General features: G+C 35.8%; 1 protein-coding gene across 1 annotated transcript in view; it reads right to left on the reverse strand.

Moving 5' to 3' along the window:
• Positions 1–21,014, reverse strand: part of CSMD1 (CUB and Sushi multiple domains 1) — a 1,233,014-nt gene that overhangs the window by 74,654 nt on the left and 1,137,346 nt on the right. Inside the window, exons 50-52 of the mRNA XM_069805938.1 lie at positions 17,647–17,832; positions 5,824–6,018; positions 1,859–2,032 (exon numbers count right to left, since the gene is read on the reverse strand). Coding sequence (XP_069662039.1) covers positions 1,859–2,032; positions 5,824–6,018; positions 17,647–17,832 — 555 coding nt within the window. The remainder of the gene's footprint in view (positions 1–1,858; positions 2,033–5,823; positions 6,019–17,646; positions 17,833–21,014) is intronic.

Raw genomic sequence — 21,014 nt, forward strand, 5'->3', positions numbered from 1 at the left:
TGCACCTTGGTGAGAGCATGAACTCAAAGATCCATAACTGCAAATGCCCTTTATGATGGTACTATGAAGTAACTTTGCTTAGAAATTTAAGGCAAACCAGCACAGTCTGCCTACTTATCACTTACATCTATAAGGTAATGAGCACCAGCAACCTGATATGCCAGAAATCATATGTACGTCTATCTGAACACAGAAAGACAGTGATGCTACTGACATTGAGAAAGTTAAGAATGGATTCAGGTGTCTAAGAATGCTCAGCAACCTTTCATTATCAGTTCCTTAGGTGCATGTAAAACTTCTTTCTCACAGATCCAAACTGACAAAAACTTATTGTAAATGTAGATGTCAGGTTTATTTTGACTTGGTTCATGGAATTGACAACATCAGGGATTCTTCAGACAGCATGAAGGTTTGAAGAACTGATGCTTAGAAAAAGTTTTTTTTTCAGTTTCGTTTTGAATTAATTTCTTCAGATAGGGCAAAAGTACGTTGGTCTTCATGAGATATTGCAGAACATATCTGGATAGACTCTTTTAGTGGGATGTTTTGAAGATACCAAGATCAGAGGAAGATAACTGGCATTTTATTTTTCATGTGCAAAATTGTCATGTTAATATAGTTTTTAAAAACTTAACATTTCTACAGAGTAGGAGGACAAGGGATTTTATAATTTAGAAATGAATCAGCATAATTTATTTAAAAGCTTTAAGTCAAATGTTACTGTTAGACATGTATCAAATTAACCAAACACTGCTCTAGCCTACCTGAAAATTTTACAAGAAGCGAGTTCTGGATAGAGAATAATTGCTGACAATTCATGTTACAGCTACTATCATTTCCTTATAAAGCAATGCTTTTACTGTTTCATTGCTGCAAAAACCAGGAATATGGATTATTCTGATATATATAATGATATCTTAGTTACTCAAGTTGTTTTGTTTTGGTTTTTAAATCAATTAATTATTTCCTCTGTAAAACAATTCAATTCTTGCATATGATAGATGGTCAAACTGTTTTGTTTAAAAGGTACTAGACAGGCATGGAATACTCTGTGTTCTGCTAAAAGGATGTGGCTAGGCAGCAGAGAAGAAAGCTGCTTTTTAAGTGAGGCTGAACTCTGGAGAAGAAAAAAGAGATTCCTCCTTTCCTGAGAGCAACCGAGTACATTCAGCTGTGAGGCAAGAAGAAAATCTGCAAAACGAGGGCAGACAAAACAAATAAAAGATTCCAGAAATAAATATACTGTCCACAACCAAGAATACAGCCACTGCTGAGTCTCAAAGGTAACTGAAAAAGAAAACAGTTTTCTTATGTCTATATTAGGAGTGCAAACCAACGTGAGTGGATCTGAAGAATGAAGGAGTTGGGATGAGAACTTAAGGTCCAAACTCAGGGTTTGGAAGGGTGTTGGCTTTGCTTTGCTTTGGGCTGTCTCTTGTCTACTTCCCTTGACTGAATGTTCAATATGCTGAAAGCTCATTTGTAGTTGGGAAGCACCAGGAATACTCCTGAACTGAAGCTCATCTTCCAGCTTAGTTTCATCACACACCCTGTGACTGCTCCACAAAGCAAATCAAAGTACTGTAAATGCGGGCAATCACTTGAGTCACTTAAAAAACCCTGCTGGTCCAAAGAGCATTCCAACAACATCAAATATAATCTAACTTCTAATAAAAAGGTATATGCTTGTAGAATAGTATAAAATCATATGCAGTACACAATATTTCTGTATTTAAGATACCTTTATTTTTCATTGATTTAAAAATGCTGTTGCTTGATAAAAGCTGAATTCCAGTACTTGATACTGTGTTTGCTTAAAACAAAACAAAAGAAAAAACAAAAATTTGGTTTTTTTTACCTAGGCATTGGGTTTCAGTGCCACTCCAGAGACCGTTTGCCAAGCATTCTCTCACATGAGAACCAACTAATGTGTATCCTGTGTTACAGGTGAATATTGCAGTAGCTCCATACACTGTTAAGGTTCCAATCTTATTTCCATTTGGTGGAGATGGAAGACCACCACAGGAGATAACTAGGAAAAAAGCCAAACAGAAGAAACTGAAATATGAAAACACTTTTCATAATTTCTTAGACAGGAAGACAATATACCACCTCACATTTTCTTAAAAAGTAAATGTAATAGAAGTGAGTTGTAGTCCATAGTAAGGGCTTAAAATTATGCTTGATTTGGCAACACATGTTCGAAATCTGAAAATTCATTAGGAAATCTTCACATCTTGAAGGCAGCTTAAACACAATCTTTATTTCCAGTTCTGAAACAAGGGAATTACATGAATACCTAGGAAGGTTGTGGTTATATTCCATGTGTACATACTCCTGGCTACTCCCCAAATACACCTTCTCTGGCGATTTTAAGTTTTATGTCTGTTTAAAGATATTACCTTTTTTAACATGTAGTACTCTGCATTGTTATGAACTGTCTTTTTTCTTATTCCCAACTACTATTCATAACCATATAACATATATGGTAGTCTATTTGCTAAAACTATAAATCTGTTTTTTCTTAAGGCTAGGCTTGACCCATTATCACAGAAGCCTTCTGTAGCATAAGCTGCAACCCACAGCTATTACAGGCACCACATGAGAAACTACCTTTTAAGAATGTATCAAAATCTAATTTAATTAAAACCATCCTGTTATGTCTTTTGGTTCTAGAAAAATATATCAATAATATTGTAATTTAAGATGCAGACCAATGCCTTCAAAAGCTTCAATTGTATTTTATTATATTTTAGCATAAATCATGGGTTTACTTTCAAAAGCATGTTAATCACAACTAAACTTCCTTTCTGAAACCTCAAGGCCATGTTCTTCTATATTTTAAAAGGTTCACTATAGAAAACAACATGGAAATGGGTAGAAGTTGGATAAAATCAAGTACATACCACTGTGCAGCTAACTCAGTCATAATCAGAATATACGTGATCAAAGTTTCTTATGCACGTAAGGCTTCCAGAGGTGGATAAGACTCCTTTTGACTACAATCAAGTCACATTAATGTAATTTGTGGAGTAGGCTAACATTGTAACCTCTAATGCTAATGCTGATTATTAATTACACTTATGCATATGTTAGAAAAATCAAATTATTTTTCTAAAATGCAACAGAATGAATTGTTCTAAACATATTACAAATGCTTTATTATTTTAAATTACAGTGACTGTAGTTAAAAATAAGTAAAATACATAATAATGAGCCACCTCATGATTTGTTAGGCAGCTGTTCAGCATATTCTTAAACAAATAAAATAAATTTACTATTTAGGTTTCTCTTAACCCAGAACCCCCTTAATTTGATGTTTCGCAGTTCCTTTGGACATACCATTCACAAGTCGATATTGATAAATATGATGTAAATGCCTTATCATCAGTGTTTCAATTAGCTTTCCTGCTACTTCAGAAATATAAACAGCTAGAATCTATATTTGTATCACCTATCCTTAGCATGTGAATGACAGACAGAAAATAAACAGTAGACTCCTCAAAATACTCTACAGTGTATTTCTGGATCTTAATGATCTATATCCAGTGGAAATAGTATTGAACATTTATTGGGGGATGAAATTAGCCATAATTAAATCCTAAGCAGTCCTCTATAAGAGGGCAAAATAATTTGCCTGTCTTATAAATACACTAATATACCTTCAATCAGCAACATCTTGGGTTTCTGTATCTACCTAATACTTTGTTTTGTGTTGACTGCATCCCATATTGGTCATCCCATTTTCTGCTTACATAGAAATTCTGTAATTGTAGAGGTTGATCAAGAATAGCTTTTGAAAGACTTCTCAGTAGCTGAACAGTAGCTGCATATTAGGCAGCAAATACAAAACTAGGGGTTTTAGTAAGTGTGCACAAAAGGAAAGGGCCACAATTGCAGTTAATAGAATTAAAAAAAAAATCATTAGTTTTAAATTTGAAAAGAAAATTGATATAGCTATTACTCATTTATAAGAGTTATAGAAGAGTCACCTTATTTTTCCAATTGAATATTTTCAAAAGGAAATTTTCCCCAAACAAAACTAACGGAATAAACTACAACCAATACTTTTCCACAACCCATCATCATTTAGATAAGATCAAATACACTGCTTTCATGTATGTCATACTGATTGCTGTTATAGGTAGCTCGCTCAGCCTTTTTCTGAAAACATCTCATTTTTTTCTTTTCTAGAAAATAAATATTGTTTTATATTATTTTTAGCTAAATGGTATACATCCTTCTTTGTTCTCTTTTCTATATTCTTCTTTTCCCATGCTAGCATCATTCTCTAATACTGCCTCTCTAAATTCTGTGCCTGAGGTTTGTAGCCACACACTTCCCAGTACTGGTGACAGATTTTGTCAATTTATACTTGAATCACCCTTGGGAGTGATTCGGTACCATCTGAGATGACTTTGGGTGTTCTGTCTAGCCTCCAGCTGCTGTTGAAGAAGGCTGAGAATCTCTCCCAAGTTGTCTTTACTATCTACCAGCTTAGATACTGCAATTTGTCTCATATGGCATTAGGAGCTTGTATTTAGGCAAATTAATTTTGTCTTCTGTTTGTCACGATATGTATATCATACTGAAGGTTTTGCTCAACGATTTGTTTGGAATATGAAAAGCTACCTGATGTTTATGTTCATTCCATTATCACTATCATAGAATCATATGAAATACTTTTGGTATCGTTTGTCATAAGGTATTATTGACATATCTGCAGATTTGAGAGGGTTTGACAGAGCAGAATGATTCTGTTCTTTTTTCTTAAAAAATACCACGAGGTGTAATTTAGTAAGCTGTTCACCTGATCCCAAGAATTCCTCCCTACAGTGCTGCCATAAAAATTCTCTTATTGATTCAGCTTGTTTCAGAATTGCCATTCTCAAATATTTTCTAACATTAGAAACTTCACTGAATTTAAAAAAAAAAAAAAAGGTCACTCTCTAAAAAGGAAAAACAAGCTTCTCTTTCAGGATGAAATACTGAATTTGAATATCTCACTGAAATGACATACTACTCTGAAAAACTGAATGCCTAAATTTTATTTCCAGTTCTGCTTAGTATGCTAGGCCTGTCAGTTGGCCATTTTCCTTCAGGTGCTGGGATCTTCTGTGCTGCCCTGGCATTGAAAGAGATCCTCTAAGTACTACCACAATGTAGGAAAAGTTACTGCTTTAAGGGTAGCAGAACTAGGTGATGTGCCAAATATCCTCTCCGACCAAAGCAAATAACACATTGGAAAAAGAAGAAATGAAGTTTTGGGGGGATTCATTAAGGTTCTGATACTGTAACCCCTGACAACTGCATGATCCCACTGAGAATTTCAAGGCTTTCTAAATCTTTATATATCCAAAGTCAGGGCTGATGTAATTCATGATACTTTCGTATGAAGACATTATAAAAGCTCGTATGTATGTTTCTCCAACAGCAGAGTTTTCATGCTTCACCAAAGAAGTCAAAGCAATCATCTTCTATTCTAACTCTTATCTGGAATCTTCTAAAGTAATAACATTACCTCCTAGTATTGTCTAAATACTCACGCACTATCTAGTTGAATAAATCCATAGTCAGACACAGATCATCATCCAGATTGATCTTCTGATGCTACTTCATTGACTCTTGTATATTGGAATATATTGTACTTTACACATAAAAAGCTTGAATCAATTAATTTCAACAAGTTAATGAAAATTTCATATTTGCTTACTTATAGGAGACTGATAGCAAAATATTTTTTAAAAAACTTTAACCTATTTATAAAATAAAATATATGTATGAAAAAGCATAGGATATTCTGTGAACAAGTAAGTTCCTTACCCTTACAACTTGGCCTTTCATTGCCTATGCTCCAGGTTCCATTAGTCCGGCACTGTATGAGTCTTCGACCCAATAAGTAATATCCAGGACTGCAGCTGAGCATGACTTGAGCTCCATACTCATTCAGTGACCCAGAAATCAGTCTCCAGACAACATGTTCTGAGAGCAGAGTCTCTATGCTGGGACAAGTTACAGCTGTGAAGAAAGGACACTTAAATATTAGCATTCTACCACAAAGTTTCTTCACAGATACATGTCTTGCCTTACTGGCAGAAGTTTTGCAAAGTAAGGTTGAGCATATTGTAAGCATTTTTGAAATACAAGTTCCAGGAAAAATAATGAACAATGTACAGTGAGTATTACAACTTGAGCAGGAGTTTGTAGTATATTTTCATTTAGTGAGATGCAGTGGAACAATGACATACAGTTATGCTCTCTAATGAGATTTATTTAAAAATTTCAGAGACAAAACACATCACAGACTGCAGTGGATGTAAAAGGGAAAGCAAATAATGCTACGCAATTTTTGTAAAGGCTCAAGGGATGCTTTATTTTTTTACCCATGATATTCACTTTAGAAAAGTTCTAACAGGTTCCCAAAACAGGTTGCCAAAAAAGCTGTTAACACACATTCAAATACTAATTACTATAAAATGGTATACTGTGGGTAGTCAGGAAAACTATTACATTCCAGTTTAGAACAGTTGACATAAAAAAATAAAGATAACATTTAGAGAGATTTTTAGACTGATTTCAGTTCTGTTGCTTTTAGTATTTCAGATTTCGTAAGAGAATTCACTTACTGCCAGTAGACAAGAATTGTAGTTTATGTTTTTCGTAAGGCTTAATATAGCTACCAATCATATATGGAATTCTTAAATATTTTTCAGTTTCAATTTGATGCTGTGCAATTCAAGATGCACAGAATATTTACAATATTGGCATGAATTCTATCTTAATGTGCCTATGTTTCTGTAAAGATTAATTAGTTTTATGAAAATATTTATGATTACTTTATTTAAAAATAGCTGTATTTGGTATCCTATACCATGTTGTTCAGAATTTCCCTGCTATAGAAAAAGTCTGAATGAATTAGTGACTGTTTATATCCCAACAAGTACTTTAGAAAAAATTACTACCCCAGGAACACTTCAGAAAAGCTGTACTTTCCAAGGAAAAACAAACAAAAAAACCATGTAACAGAAATTTAGTTCCTCTTCTTTTGTTTTCCTTATATGTTGCTAAAAAAAAGTTGTCAACTTTTCCAAATATTTCGTATACTTAGGAATCATTACCTCTGATCTTTTGTGCAATATACTTAAGTCACCACACTGTTCAGTGTAAGACAAAAGCATTAGGAGGAAACGTGTAAAAACCCCAAACTATACTGAAGAAATAAAAAGAAAAGTCTGATTCTCATTTATGCTATAATAAATTTACACCATTCTACTAGGGAAAGGACTAATAAAGCTGACAAAAAATACTTACATATTCTGTAGACTTTACACTGTCTCAGAGGTATAAAGTGATTTTATCATGAGTGAATGTGTGATGAAAAGGCCTAGTTCAGGCAATCAATGTGTGGTGGGGTGACCCTGGCTGGACGCCAGGTGCCCACCAAAGCCGTTCTATCACTCCCCCTCCTCAGCTGGACAGGGGAGAGAAAATATAACAAAGGGCTTGTGGGTCAAGATAAGGACAGGAGAGATCACTCAACCAATTACCGTCACGGGCAAAACAGACTCAGCTTGGGGAAAATTAACTCAATTTATTACAAATCAACCAGAGTAGGGTAATGAGAAATAAAACCAAATCTCAGAACACCTTCTCTCCACCCCTCCCTTCTTCCCGGGCACAATTCACTCCCGGATTCTCTGCCACCCACCCCCCCACCCCCCCAGTGGCGCCGGGGGACAGGGAATGGGGTTTACGGTCAGTTCATCACACGTTATTTCTGCCACTTCATCCTCCTCAGGGGCAGGACTCATCAAACTCTTCCCCTGCTCCAGCGTGGGGTCCCTCCCATGGGAGACAGTCCTCCATGAACTTCTCCAATGTGGGTCCTTCCCATGGGCTGCAGTTCTTCACAAACTGCTCCAGCATGCAGTTTGTGCAGCGTGAAGTCCTTCAGGAGCACACTGCTCCAACGTGGGTCCCCCATTTTCTGCCAGAAAACCTGCTCCGTGGGCTCCTCTCTCCACAGATCCGCAGGTCCTGCCAGGAGCCTGCTCCAGCGTGGGCTTCCCACGGGGTCACAGCCTCCTTTGGGAACCCACCTGCTCCGGCGTGGGGTCCTCCCCGGGCTGAAGGTGGATATCTGCTCCCCTGTGGACCTCCCTGGGCTGCAGGGGGACAGCCTGCCTCACCATGGTCTTCCCCACGGGCTGCAGGGGAATCTCTGCTCTGGTGCCTGGAGCATCTCCTCCTCCTCCTTCTGCACTGACCTGGGGGTCTGCAGGGTTGTTTCTCTTACATGTTCTCACTTCTCCCTCTGGCTGCAGTTTCTGCCTGTCCCAGCAACTTTTCCCTTCTTAAAAACGTTATCACAGAGGCGTTACCACTATCGCTGATGGGCTCAGCCTTGGCCAGCGGCGGGTCCGTCTTAGAGCCAGCTGGTATTGGCTCTGTTGGACACAGGGGAAGCTTCCAGCAGCTTCTTACAGTTACCTGTAACTCCCCCACTACCAAAACCTTGCCACACAAAGCCAATACAAATGAAATACCGGGAAAGCGGCAGAAAAACAATTCCTGTAAAAACCTAAATTTCCACCACTTTCCAGAATACCTTTGACAATTCTAGAATTATTTATCTACCTTTTCCAATAGTTATCTTACCCATGGTAAATTCTAGCATCTAGGAAACACAGAGCTGGCACCACAGCATATCTGTGAAGATGTGTAAGAAGTTATGAAGGGGAAATCATCTGAAGAACTTCCAAATGACAGATTATAAGGTTACATTCAGTTGAAATTGTAGAATATTTTCTTAGGGGTTTTTTTTTTTTCAGTATATCTTGGAAGGATTGCCAGCGTACAATCACTTTGAAACTTAATCGGTCTTCACTTTGGTCTTTATAACAATATTCTGACTAGTGATGAACAATTTCCCAGGTTAAAGGAGGACTTCTTACTAATTTAATTTAATTTGATACTAATAATAAACTGTGTTTCATAGCTACTCAAAGATTATAAATTATTTACCAAGAAGCATTTTTTTCTTATTTGTTGTTAAATACATTAAGCATATTAAAGCACTTCATTTAACACCTTGGAGTGAAAATCATATAGGTCTGTCAGAAAAAAAAAAATATTCTAAACAGGTACTTAATACCCCTCAAATTTAACATTTTTATCACTTCTCCTTTCAAGCAATATTTTTATTGGTTCTTTCAAAAATGAAAGCAAGCTTCTTATTTAGTCTAATAGTAAAAATATTAGTCTTAACCATAGGGGATATCTAAAGACACTTGGAGATAAGAAGCTCAGCTATTTCAAAATATGTAAATAAGCCACATAGATGTTTCCTCTCCGTACTGAGGTATGTAATTTATTCTTTCTTTAGCTATAAATACACTTAGAATCTTGTTGCAAGCACACTTTACAAACAGCTATCAGATTCTGATACGTGATTTTACAGTTTCTAATTGAGAATGTTACTGAGCACAGAATATACTTATAGACTGTGTTGATGTACTCAGCTAAAACTTTTGCTTGAAAAATTTTAACCTTACAGGGACTGATTTTGATTTATTTTATTTCCCATCATTCAAGGAACAAAAAACCACTATTAGCAGATGCTGGATTTTGTGCACATGGTTTATGAATGAGTGCATCAATTTGCCTCTCACAGTCTCTCTCTTGCAAATTATGGGCTGGGCACTATTTAAATTGTCATTTACACAGATGAAACTCCGTAACGGACAATCTCAACTTCTTGCAGATGTGAAGATGTTATCTCTTTTCTCCAGGTATTTTTAATACAGAATGATATGAATAATATTGCTTTACATAAAGTATAGGTCAGAAAACATAATTATTGTTTGAAATTATGATTAAGATTACCCATTTTAATGACATGATGATCACCATATACTGATAATTCTGAACAGACTCAAAAGCAGGGAATTCATAATGACATATACCTACCATAAAAAAAAGACAAAAAAATTGAGTTGTTCTATAAGCCCAGGTATATTTGCTACTCAAGACACAAGCAAAATGTTCACTAAGCAAAATGTTCACTATATGAACAGTGGCAATGACAAAAAAAAATAACAAGATCTTTTCAACTGCAACTAAAATCTAACAAGAATTTGTGCAGTAATGTGCTTAGCTTTTAGTTTTAACTGTTCATAATGATTAACTCTTTTTAATTTCATTATTCTTTTTACTTGCTCTTCTGGTCAACAAACACATTGCACTATCAATATTTTCCTAGAATCTGAATACCAGAAGACTGACTTTTCCATTTTACTGAGTTGTTCTTCTGTTTACAAGCCTTTGCTTTTCTTATTGTTAAGTAAGCAAAAAAAAAGTACATCTCATGCTATTCCAGGAATATCTTGAATACTGTGACTCTGAATGTAATTATTGTTTCAAGGGGGAAAAAAAAAAGACAACTACAATGTATATGATGGAAAAATATCTCAATAACAGGAATTTTCTATTATTATTTGCAAGTGTAATAGCATCTGATACTTGGCTGCCATTCTTTAGCAGGTAGTTAGCAATCACAAAGAAAGGGAAAGGGCATTTTTGTCTTACCGTATTGTGAACTTATAATGCAGTAATAATAACTATATTGTTCAAATATACCCTTTTGACTAAATCCACTAGTAGCTTAAAAAAAGCGAGATTAAGGTCAAGTTGTGTATAATGCTTGAGAGACTAGTGTGGTTTAAATTAATAAGTATTAGTAAAATAAGAAGACAGTAGGAAACCAAATAATCCCACACACCACAGAATCTAAGAACAAAGACCTGAGAACAAAATAGGATCACTTGAGCAAGTTGATAGTTTCAGTATGCTAGTAGAAAAAAAAAGCACAGAGAAAAAAAATTAAGCGCTTTTTGTAGTTCAATATTTCCACAGGATAGGCTTCGAAACCTCAAAATAGATAAACAAAAGGATCACATGGTATTCAGTATCAGTCTGTCAGTCCAGTCAGCAAGTCAATCTGTTATCAGTCTAATGTATCTGGAATAACCTAAAATGCCTAAACTAATCAACTGTTTTACTACAGTTCACTAAGTACTAACCCTTAATAAGTACTCCATGTTACATACCAAACCTTGAAAAAATACTCCAAAAATTACTTACTGACCTCAGGATTTAGTAGGGAAAATGTTAGGAGAAATATTGCATATGGTGCTCTGAATGTCCTAGCTAATAAAACCCCCAGCAATTGCACAATATCTATTATGAGCTGGTGGTGAATCTTTGCCTGTTTATATTAACAAATTCCTTTTTGCATTTATAATACAACTGATGCTTTATTCCAGAACTACTTGTGATTCATAGTTCTATAACTAGACATTGTACAAACATATTGAAAATTATAAAAAGGCTTCTAAAATTTCTGATTATTTTCCAATTAATTTCTAGATAAAAGTCAGTGTCTGAACCATCACTGTTACAGCTCAGCACACCATAGCTTCCAAAAATATCTACAGTGAAATCTGAAAAATGCAGATTATGCAAAGGTAACATTAGCTGTTCTTTAAAATATTTGATATTAGAGAAATTAGCATAAACCAATGAAGGACAAGATTTAAATCTTTCAATGAGTATATTAAAGGAGTAATGGAAAATAGCAATAAAGTTATGCAGTTACAGGGACCATCCCAGGTAATCAAAATGTTAGAAAAATTAATTAACTACAAACTCAATTTCCTAGGTTATGCATCCACTTAATTCTATGAAAAGGAGAGCAAGTAAGAACAGAGGCTAACAAGTTAACCTATTTCAGCAGTATTTTTCTTAATAAACATATACTGGTTCAGATGTCAGCACCAACACATATGGAATATAACCTATATGGGTACATCTTATATGTACTTATACAGATATATAATATAATATTGTATATATTCATACTCTTGGTTTACAAATTATGGTACTTAGCTTTAGAGACCTGTTAGAGTACCTTGGCAAAATCAGAAAAAAAATATGACAAGGTGATCTTGCAATAAGTGAACAAATTCAGTTTTCCCGTCTTGTGAAGAGAAACATGCAAGTAAATCGTAACATTTGCTGACATCATTTTTTCACCCTCTGGCACAATATTTTAAATCAGTTCCCTAGATCTGGTCAAAAAGCACAGAAAGTGCACAGAACTGAAAGTTCTGCTTTGCACTAACCAGGTCCTACTTTAATGGTCTTTTCTGCATATTTCTTAAAGCAGCTTTAGGTCTGCAGATTTCCTATGGAACAAAAAAGGTTATACTTCCTTTAATTTCAAGCGGTTAGGTGTCTGTACGTCTTTTTACTACGTCTAGCAAAACTCTAAAACTGCACATTAATCATAATTATAATATTCTTAAGAATTTGCATTACACATTTTCTAACATGCAAAAATGCCTGTATTAAAAAAAAAATGTTTCCTGCTGGCCCAGGGAACATTTCTTTTTGTGTTGCTTTGTCATGAAAAAAGTAATGCTTGACTTTTAAAAGAATTGTGCTAACATTGACCCTAGTTCTCTAAAAGTATCATACATACTTAAAACTCTCCTTAGTGCAAACACTGGGATGGTACCACATCTCAAATTAGCAGAAGTTTCTAGTACTGGAATGCACTGTTTGTCAAAGCAAACTCAATACCGAGTTTTCTTTTCATGGAACATGAATTTTGGAACAAGGAAATACAAACTCTCTAATAGCACTGAAGTATACATACTAAACAGAGAAAGAAGTTATCTTTTTTTTTCAGGACAGGCTTAGTATGACCTCCTTCATTGATTTAGACCTCATACCAATTTTTTCAGTAGCTTCTCCTTATCACGTCATGCATTTTCTACTCCTGACACAGTGAGGCACAGCTCATTCTTTCTAGTTCTTTCAATTCTTAAGAATGGTCTAAACCAACTGTTTCTCTATATTATTCAGAGAAAAAGTAAACAACAACACATTCAAGCTATGAACAAACTTTAATGGTGTCAACTAAGAAGTTCAATTGCTGTGGAGGGAGAACCCAATATTCAGACCAATATTCCTATTTCATTAAGAAAGTCAGTGTCAAGTGTCCACAAAATCAAAAACCCTAAGAAAATATATTAGCTCCCCAAAAGATAACTATTCTTATCTGTCATCTTTAGCATATGAAATGTAAAGAGATAGTCCAAGCCACAAGGATGTCCAGGAAAGAATGTGTACTACTTCTGTTCTCATTTCTATCAGTTCTGAAATTTTGTATCCAAACCCCCAAAATCCTGTACAAGATGAAAAAGGAAAATCACATCTAGAACACTGAAAAATCTAGTTTTCTAAATCAGAGGAATTTCACAGGAGGAGAAAGACACACAGGAAAACAAACACATGGTGAAATGTATTTGGAAATATAAATAAAAAATATAAAACCAAACAAGTGTCTTAGATAAATAGATTGACCCTCACCAACACATTTAGATGACTTTGTTTCTTTACAAAATAGTTACAGATACTATTCCAAGCATGAATCTCTCTATTCAGTAAATATCTTAAATATCCAAGTGTGGCTCTGGATTGAATTTAGGGAGAAACACATCTAATTTTGCATTGATGCTAAGTCCTTTTCTGTTTCCATCTTTAAGTCTCTGCTTTGGAAGACTTTATTTCTCTGTACTTGATGATATATATTCTGAAGAAAGTAAGGCAGTAAATAATAAGAAGAATAATTTTCACTAATTAGTCATAAACAAAATGTAATAATCATGCTATAATGATGTAATTCTATATAATAATAGCAAAAGATTTCATCATCCAAAGGAGAAGAAGGATATTTCATTTGTGTTCTTCTCCCTTTTTAACTTGTCACAGCAAGAATCAGCATCTGTATTTCCACAGTATCAGACAAAATTCAAATCATATCTGATGAAATGGAATAAACAAAAAATTCCCAAAAGATTGTTCTCTTTCTTTTTTTTTAATCTTAGAAAGATGGAAACTTATGACTTCAGAAGAGTACTTTACAGGTGTGTAAAACTGCTGGTAATAGGTAAAACAGTGTTTCTCAGCTAACTATAGCTATAACTTAAAACCTTAAATTTGTAATCATGTCTGTACTTATTTTCCTTTCTTTTTAAGCATTATCCAAATGATATTAGTTGGTGTAAAAAGTGTTAAGAGGCAGTTTATCTGGCATACAGTAAGGGAAGAATCATACAAGCACCAGTACTCATCTGTAGTTGGAGACCAAAGTTGTTTTATTCAGATTTCTTGGATATATCTACACCTTTTGGATGGTATGTTTTTTGGAACTGTATATGACACTCACTCCTCTGGCCAACAGTAATGTACTAATTTACAGGTTTCAGTAGAAAGTTTTTGCATACTTTATACAGTGTTCTGTATTGATATGTAAAGTTACTACTACATGGTCACTCTCTAAAGAGAGTATTGGCCTGGTTTAAAGTATTGCCTGATAAAGGCTTTCAAATAGTAATACAGATAGGCATCTCTAGTTCCCTCCATCGTGTACTAGAGATCTGTGTAGAATAACTGAAGCAAGTTCCTTGCCATTCAGTTAAGCTTTCTTAATAGATATCTGTTGATTGATATTTCATGTAATTAAATTCAATAGCCTAACGTCTATGATCCATCTGTGTCTTGCTGTATGACCAGCATGAATCATATTTCTCATGATTTAAATCTGATGTAAATACTTTTAATGAAAAGAAAGGAGTTTCAAACATCTGCCTCGGGCATTATATTACCAGAGATACTTTGCAAAACAAACTGCACTGATTTCAACCTTCATTTTAATAGACCTGGGGATAAAATGAACTCATTTATTTACCATTTACCTTTCTGTGCTGTCTTCGCTGCTCATCAAGTCTGAGATGTTTCTATGTCTGGGGACTAAATACATTTATCCTTACAGCAGCAATACTACAAAAACAGGTTGTTATGCAGATTGTCTAAGCTTTTCTGCACATTGCAAGTACGAAACCTTGGGTAAAACATGCCTGCTTCTGAATAGCAATCCATTTTGAAAATATTGACTTTAATATTCACATGTAGATCACTAGCATTTTAATTTAGCACTTCTGGTTTTAGAAGTAATGGGATTCTTTTTCAAACTGAATACATTTTTAGAAAAGGAAAAAAGAAAAGACTGTTATATATAATTTGTTAGGCTATTATAAATATTAAACAAAATTTTTAATGTTGAAACTTGTGCTAAATGTTAATAATTAAGCTTTGTTTTACAGGGTAGTCATTGTCTGGTTCAGTCTGATCATTTCAATAATACAAGCTTGTTTTGTTGGGTTTTTTTTACTTTTGTACTGCGGATATAGTGTTATTAATTCAGTATTTTTAATCCCCAGTTAGTTTAACTGGCCTCTTCCCTCCAAAAAAAATCTGTTTATATTTCTGCTGATTAATCATTCAAATTACGTTCTTTGTACCTTGTCAACTTTTTCTGAGAGAATGAAGTGCAGTTCAGTACACTGGAGCACCACTGTCCCTCCAGACATGGCTCTGAATTCAGAGCACGTCTGTGTGATCACAGCTGGTTTGGAATAACCCTCCTTATGTACTCTGTGGAACTGCTGTATTCAGTTTTACACATTGTCCTTCAAGAAAGGTGTAGATCAATTGGAGAATGTCCAGAGGACAATAATGAGAATCGCCGGCCCAAAAAGAATGAAGGAGTGAGAATGAATCACAGCAAGACAGTTATCTCTGCGGACGGGGTGACTAGGTGTACGGGGTGCAGGAGTCAAGGTGCTGGGGAGGGCGGGGAGGTGCTGCAGGGGTGACCTCTGTGAGGACAGCCTTGGGCTGCTGGACACAGCCACTTCCAAAGGACCCACCACAGGACACAGCTGAGCCCATCAGCCAAGATGTGGCACCTCTAGGAAAGTGTATTTAGGAAAGGGTAAACCCCTGCACAGGCTGAGGAGGAGGGTACAAAAAGAGTGAGACGCAGCAGAGGGAACACCAAGGTCACAAAAGAAGGAGGAGGAGGAGGAGGAGGAGAAGGAGGAGGAGGAGGTGCTCCAGGCACTAGAGCTGGTATTCTGCTGCAACCCATGGAGAGGACCATGCCAGAGCAGGTATCTACACTGCAGCCCACACTGGAGCAGGGGGATATTTTCTGAATGAACTGCAGCCAATGGAGGACCCACGCTAGAGCAAGTTTATCCTGAAGGACAACAGCCTGCGGAGAAGACCCAAGCAGGAGCAGAGGAAAAGTGCGAGGAGGAAGGAGCAGGAGAGAGGAGCTTTTTATAAACCGATCACAACTCCCACTCCTCCTCCCCCAGCACTGCTTGGGGTGGGGAGAAGAGTCAAGAGCAAGGGAGTGAAGCTGACCCTGGGAACAGAGGGAGGAAAGTACTGGTTTAATATTTTTTTTTCTCCTGACACATATTTGACCTTATTTTAATTGCCAATACATTAAACTAATTTTCCCCAAGTCCTGTGACAGTACTCTCTGTCCTTATCTTGAGACACAAGATTTTTCATCCTATTTTTCCCCCTGTCTGGTTGAAAAGGGGGAGTGAGTGAGCAGCTGCATGAGGGTGTGGCTGCTGGCCAAGGTCAACCCACCACACTTTTTGACAAAACCCACAGTTTTCAAAAACAATAAAAGGAATGAAAGAAGAAAAAAATAACTTCTGTTTGACCACTGTGGATACAAAAAGAAATAATGCCTTTACACTACAGAAAAACAGATTCAGGTTATATTCAGGAAACACTTTGCAAGGCAAAAAAAAAAAGTCAATTACTGAAATAGTGTAATCGGGAAGGTCAAGATTAGGTTAAATGAGCATCTGTCAGGGATGCTTAAAAGATCTCTTGAAGTAACTTTCAGCAATATTTTCTAACATTTGTTTGCTGTCAACTAATTCAAATGAAAACCATTTCACAATCGTGTATAATTTTGCAATTTTTATATTCATACCATTTTACTCTTTCTTTAAAAATAAGTTGAATTTTACGTGTTTGAAAAACTTAGAACATGGTTTTCAAATTCAGAATCTGGAAAGCACATACATATACTGTTGATTAGTTCAAGATTCTAAACAAAATCTCAAAAATTTTACATATAGTATTATAGCAATTAACAATTTTAAGATTATGTCCTAATCAGTATTTCAGGTCACATACTTGAAGTCATACTCAGTTAATTATTGCTTTTATCCAGTACAAAGACAAGGTAGCCCAATGCAAATGAGAGGCCCTATCACATGGTAGAGGAGTCTGCATTACACTGGCTACTTCTGACAGGCAGCAAAATTGAAGACTAAAGGACTCTTACCCAGCTTAATTATCTACACTAGCAGTATTTTAAGAAATAGTTTTTGCTTTTAGTACTTTAGAAACTATATTAAACTTTTACTGTGAAAATGGAGAAGCGCACATTATTCATAATAAGAAAATATACATGAAACTGAATTATCTAATAAGTTGAATTCAGATTTTTGAAGAAGACAAACAAGGAGGTTTTTTTAATAAGCAAATTTACAGGCCTCTTCTACTATACTAAATGCTAAATTATTATACATTCCTGAATGGCCAGTTCAGGGCATATGTATACATAAAACCTAAATATCACCAGTGAAGATGTTCCTGAGAAAGTTCAAGGGAAATATGCTTGAGAAATACATGTCCACTTACATTTGCAAACAGGTGGCCTCCCTTTGTTGCTCCATAATCCATCTTCTTGACACACTGCTGTTGCTTGTTGACTGGATTCTAGCCTGAAGCCCTCATTACATTCATATATCAATCTACTGCCCAAAGTGAATTCATTACCTATAACTGAACCATTCCCAGGGGAGTCAGGAATACCACAAGACACAGCTGAAAAAAAAGGAAAGAAAAAAGATAAAGAATTGGCATTTTCTCATATATACTTTTTTAAATATTATCCCACCACTGAATTAAGAAACATAGGATTAGTAATTTTGACATATCCTATTCATAACAACTGAAATTAATTTTCCATCATATTTACAACATTCCGATAAATGTAACATTATTTAAAACACTGAGAAACTTTGAAGTACATCTAATATAGACTAACATTTTATAAATCATTATTTTGTTTAATCCAATCATTGTAGAGACAGAAATTTCGACATAGGCTAACGGCAATTGTTTCTCTTCTAGGGAAAAAAATCAAGAAAGTGTCCAAAGTGATTTGGTCCAAGAAGCAATGAACTGGAAAATTCTTAAATGCTTTGTAATAGTCTGCTTCCATTCTCTCAGGGTTTCTTTCATTCCTGCACTAATATAAACAAAACCTCCTATTTGTCTGTTCTATACATATAAAACAATGTTATTTAAGAAGTCAATTTAACAATTTTTATCTGATGAGAAAAGCACTTAAATATAAGATTAGACAGGGAAGAGTTCCACCGAAGTTAAGGGCATTATTCAGATATCTAAACACTTATTTACATACTTGACTAATTCACTTCAGAATGCCAAACATTATGTGAATTCAGGCTCATTCATCTTCCATACCATGAAGGAAATTACTTACTGAATTATTTTCCCTTTTTTTTGTTCCTTCAGAATTTCTCTCCAGCTGAGCAGTTATTCTTTCAAGTTCAAAAAGTATAATTTGCTGAAGTTTGAGTAGCATCTAGTTTTTTGGCTTATTTATTAATTTATTTAACCAGAGCTCAATATAGTTCATGTAACAGTATTTCATAATATACAATTTTAGGGCAAAGTATAATTACAAAAATATCTGTTTCAGTCACTTTTAGGAAAGGTCTCCAAGGCAGGATTGCCTTTTGCATCTGACTTCTCAGCTCTCTTTATTTTGATAATGAAAAGAAGAAAGGTAACTCTTCAGTATCCTTTTTTTTAAATTCCTTTTAATGCTATGCTTTCTTTTAAAATAGTTACGCGCAGAGATTTACTCTAGGTGCTTGAATATGTCAGTAATGCTGGTAAAGATTTTATATTTGCCCCATGGCACTTCTGAAGGGAAAGTCATAGTATTGTTTTCTCTGAAAGGATATTATTTTCTGTAAAATGGTAACTTGGAGAAGAGAACCCATCACATTATTACAATGAGTCTATTTAAAGAGATCATATAAAACAATGTGTGTGTGTACAGAATCACTAGCTGCTTTGAGTTTGGCATCAAGTATATTGCTCTTCAGTAAATACACTGAATAAAACACAGCTTTGAAGTTTTCATTTTGAAGTATTTACTACTAAAAAGTGGAGTTTTACAAAGGAAAATGTCTTTTCCATATATACAGTCAATTGTAAGAAGCAATTCAACATTTCAGCAGTTAAAAAGTCCTGTGGGTATTTGTTCCTTTCCCCTTGACACTGTGAAGTTTTATTATTTTAATAAAGTCAATAAATTTCAAAAGAAGAAATGACAGCCTTTGTCTGAAATCTGTTAAACAGAGGTGGAAATAAGTATTTTTTTAAAAATCTAATTTTTATTGTAATTTACCCAATTCAATGTAATTGATTAATTTCACAACACATTGTCATGGTACCATAAACACAACTCAAATTTGTTTTCAGTATTCCCAAGTTGTCACATTTGATGCATTTGAATTAAATACAACACAGTGCTTCACACATGATTATAATGAGGAGAGGTAAGAATTATAAAATGATGAATGGTTAGTTCATTTCAGCTGTTTGCTTCCATCTGGAAGCTGTCAAATTGCTAATAGAAGTAGAACTGTAGGAATGTTCCAAAATAAGCTGCTTCCTCTGTAACACAACTTCTTGGCACATTTTGCACCCCGACCAGTGATCCTCTTGTCTTATCAAATTTCTCCCTCAGTGGGTAAGGGCTGAGCGTCCTGCCACTAGAAGGAGTAGTAGTGGGACAGAGAAGGGAGAGAGAGATGATAAGGAAAGGGTTCCGGAGACCCACGCTTTCTGCTTTTAACAGTGTTAGAGAAAGTGGAGAAGAGGAAGGATAAAAGCAAGTTCTGCTGCATCTGGGAGCAGGTCTTTGCATTAGGAATCATTCCCCACAAGGTGACCACAGCAGGAGTGATAGCTTTTCCAGGCTCTGGTGTACTCAAAATAAGCAGCAGAGCTGCATCTAGTTCAATGCTTTATCTATCTACTCCCCTAGTAACCAATGTAAACCTTTACCTACAACTAGAACCAACTTTGACCCTCTGTCACATTAAGCAGAATTTTACACTTGCAAAACATTTGTCTGCATGCTGAATAGACAGAAAGTTAAACTGTCACTCTGTTTTACTACATCATAAAAATGCCTATGCATTCTCCATTTCCAGTCATGCTTACTGTGAAATGTTTCAGTGTCTCCAGAGCCTTGGACCATGCCCCTCCCTGTCCTAACAAGCCTCAGTTCTCTTCTGCCTTGTGGCAATGTGTCTGAATGCATAAGCAATCCAGGAGGTTCCAGGAATGTGTTGATGAGAACTTCCTTCTCCAAGTGATAGAGGAGCCAATAAGGAGAGATGCTATGCTGGACCTTGTTCTCACCAACAAGGAGGGGCTGGTGGGGAATGTGAAGCTCAAGGGTAGCCTTGGCTGCAGTGACCATGAAATGGTGGAGTTCTTAGGGCAGCGAGGAGGGTGCAGAGCAAGCTCACTACCCTGGACTTCAGGAGAACAGACTTTGGCCTCTTCAGGGATCTGCTTGGTAGAGTACCATGGGATAAAGCCCTGGAGGGAAGATGGGCCCGAGAAAGCTGGTTAATATTCAAAGATCACCTCCTCCAAGCTCAGGAGTGAAGCATCCCAACAAAAAGGAAGTCAGGCAAAAACACCAGGAGGCCTGCATGGAGGAACACGGAGCTCCTGGACAGACTCAAACACAAAAAGGAAGCCTACAGAGGGTGGAAGCAAGGACAGGTAGCCTTGGAAGAATACAGAGAAATTGTCTGAACAGCCAGGGACCAGGTTAGGAAAGCTAAAGCCCTGATAAAATTAATCTGGCCAGGGATGTCAAGGGCAACAAGAAGAGCTTCTGTAGGTACATCAGTGATAAAAGGAAGACTAGGGAAAATGTGAGCCCTCTC

This window comes from Haliaeetus albicilla, chromosome 18, assembly GCF_947461875.1.
Source record: "Haliaeetus albicilla chromosome 18, bHalAlb1.1, whole genome shotgun sequence".
NCBI classification, from domain to species: domain Eukaryota; kingdom Metazoa; phylum Chordata; class Aves; order Accipitriformes; family Accipitridae; genus Haliaeetus; species Haliaeetus albicilla.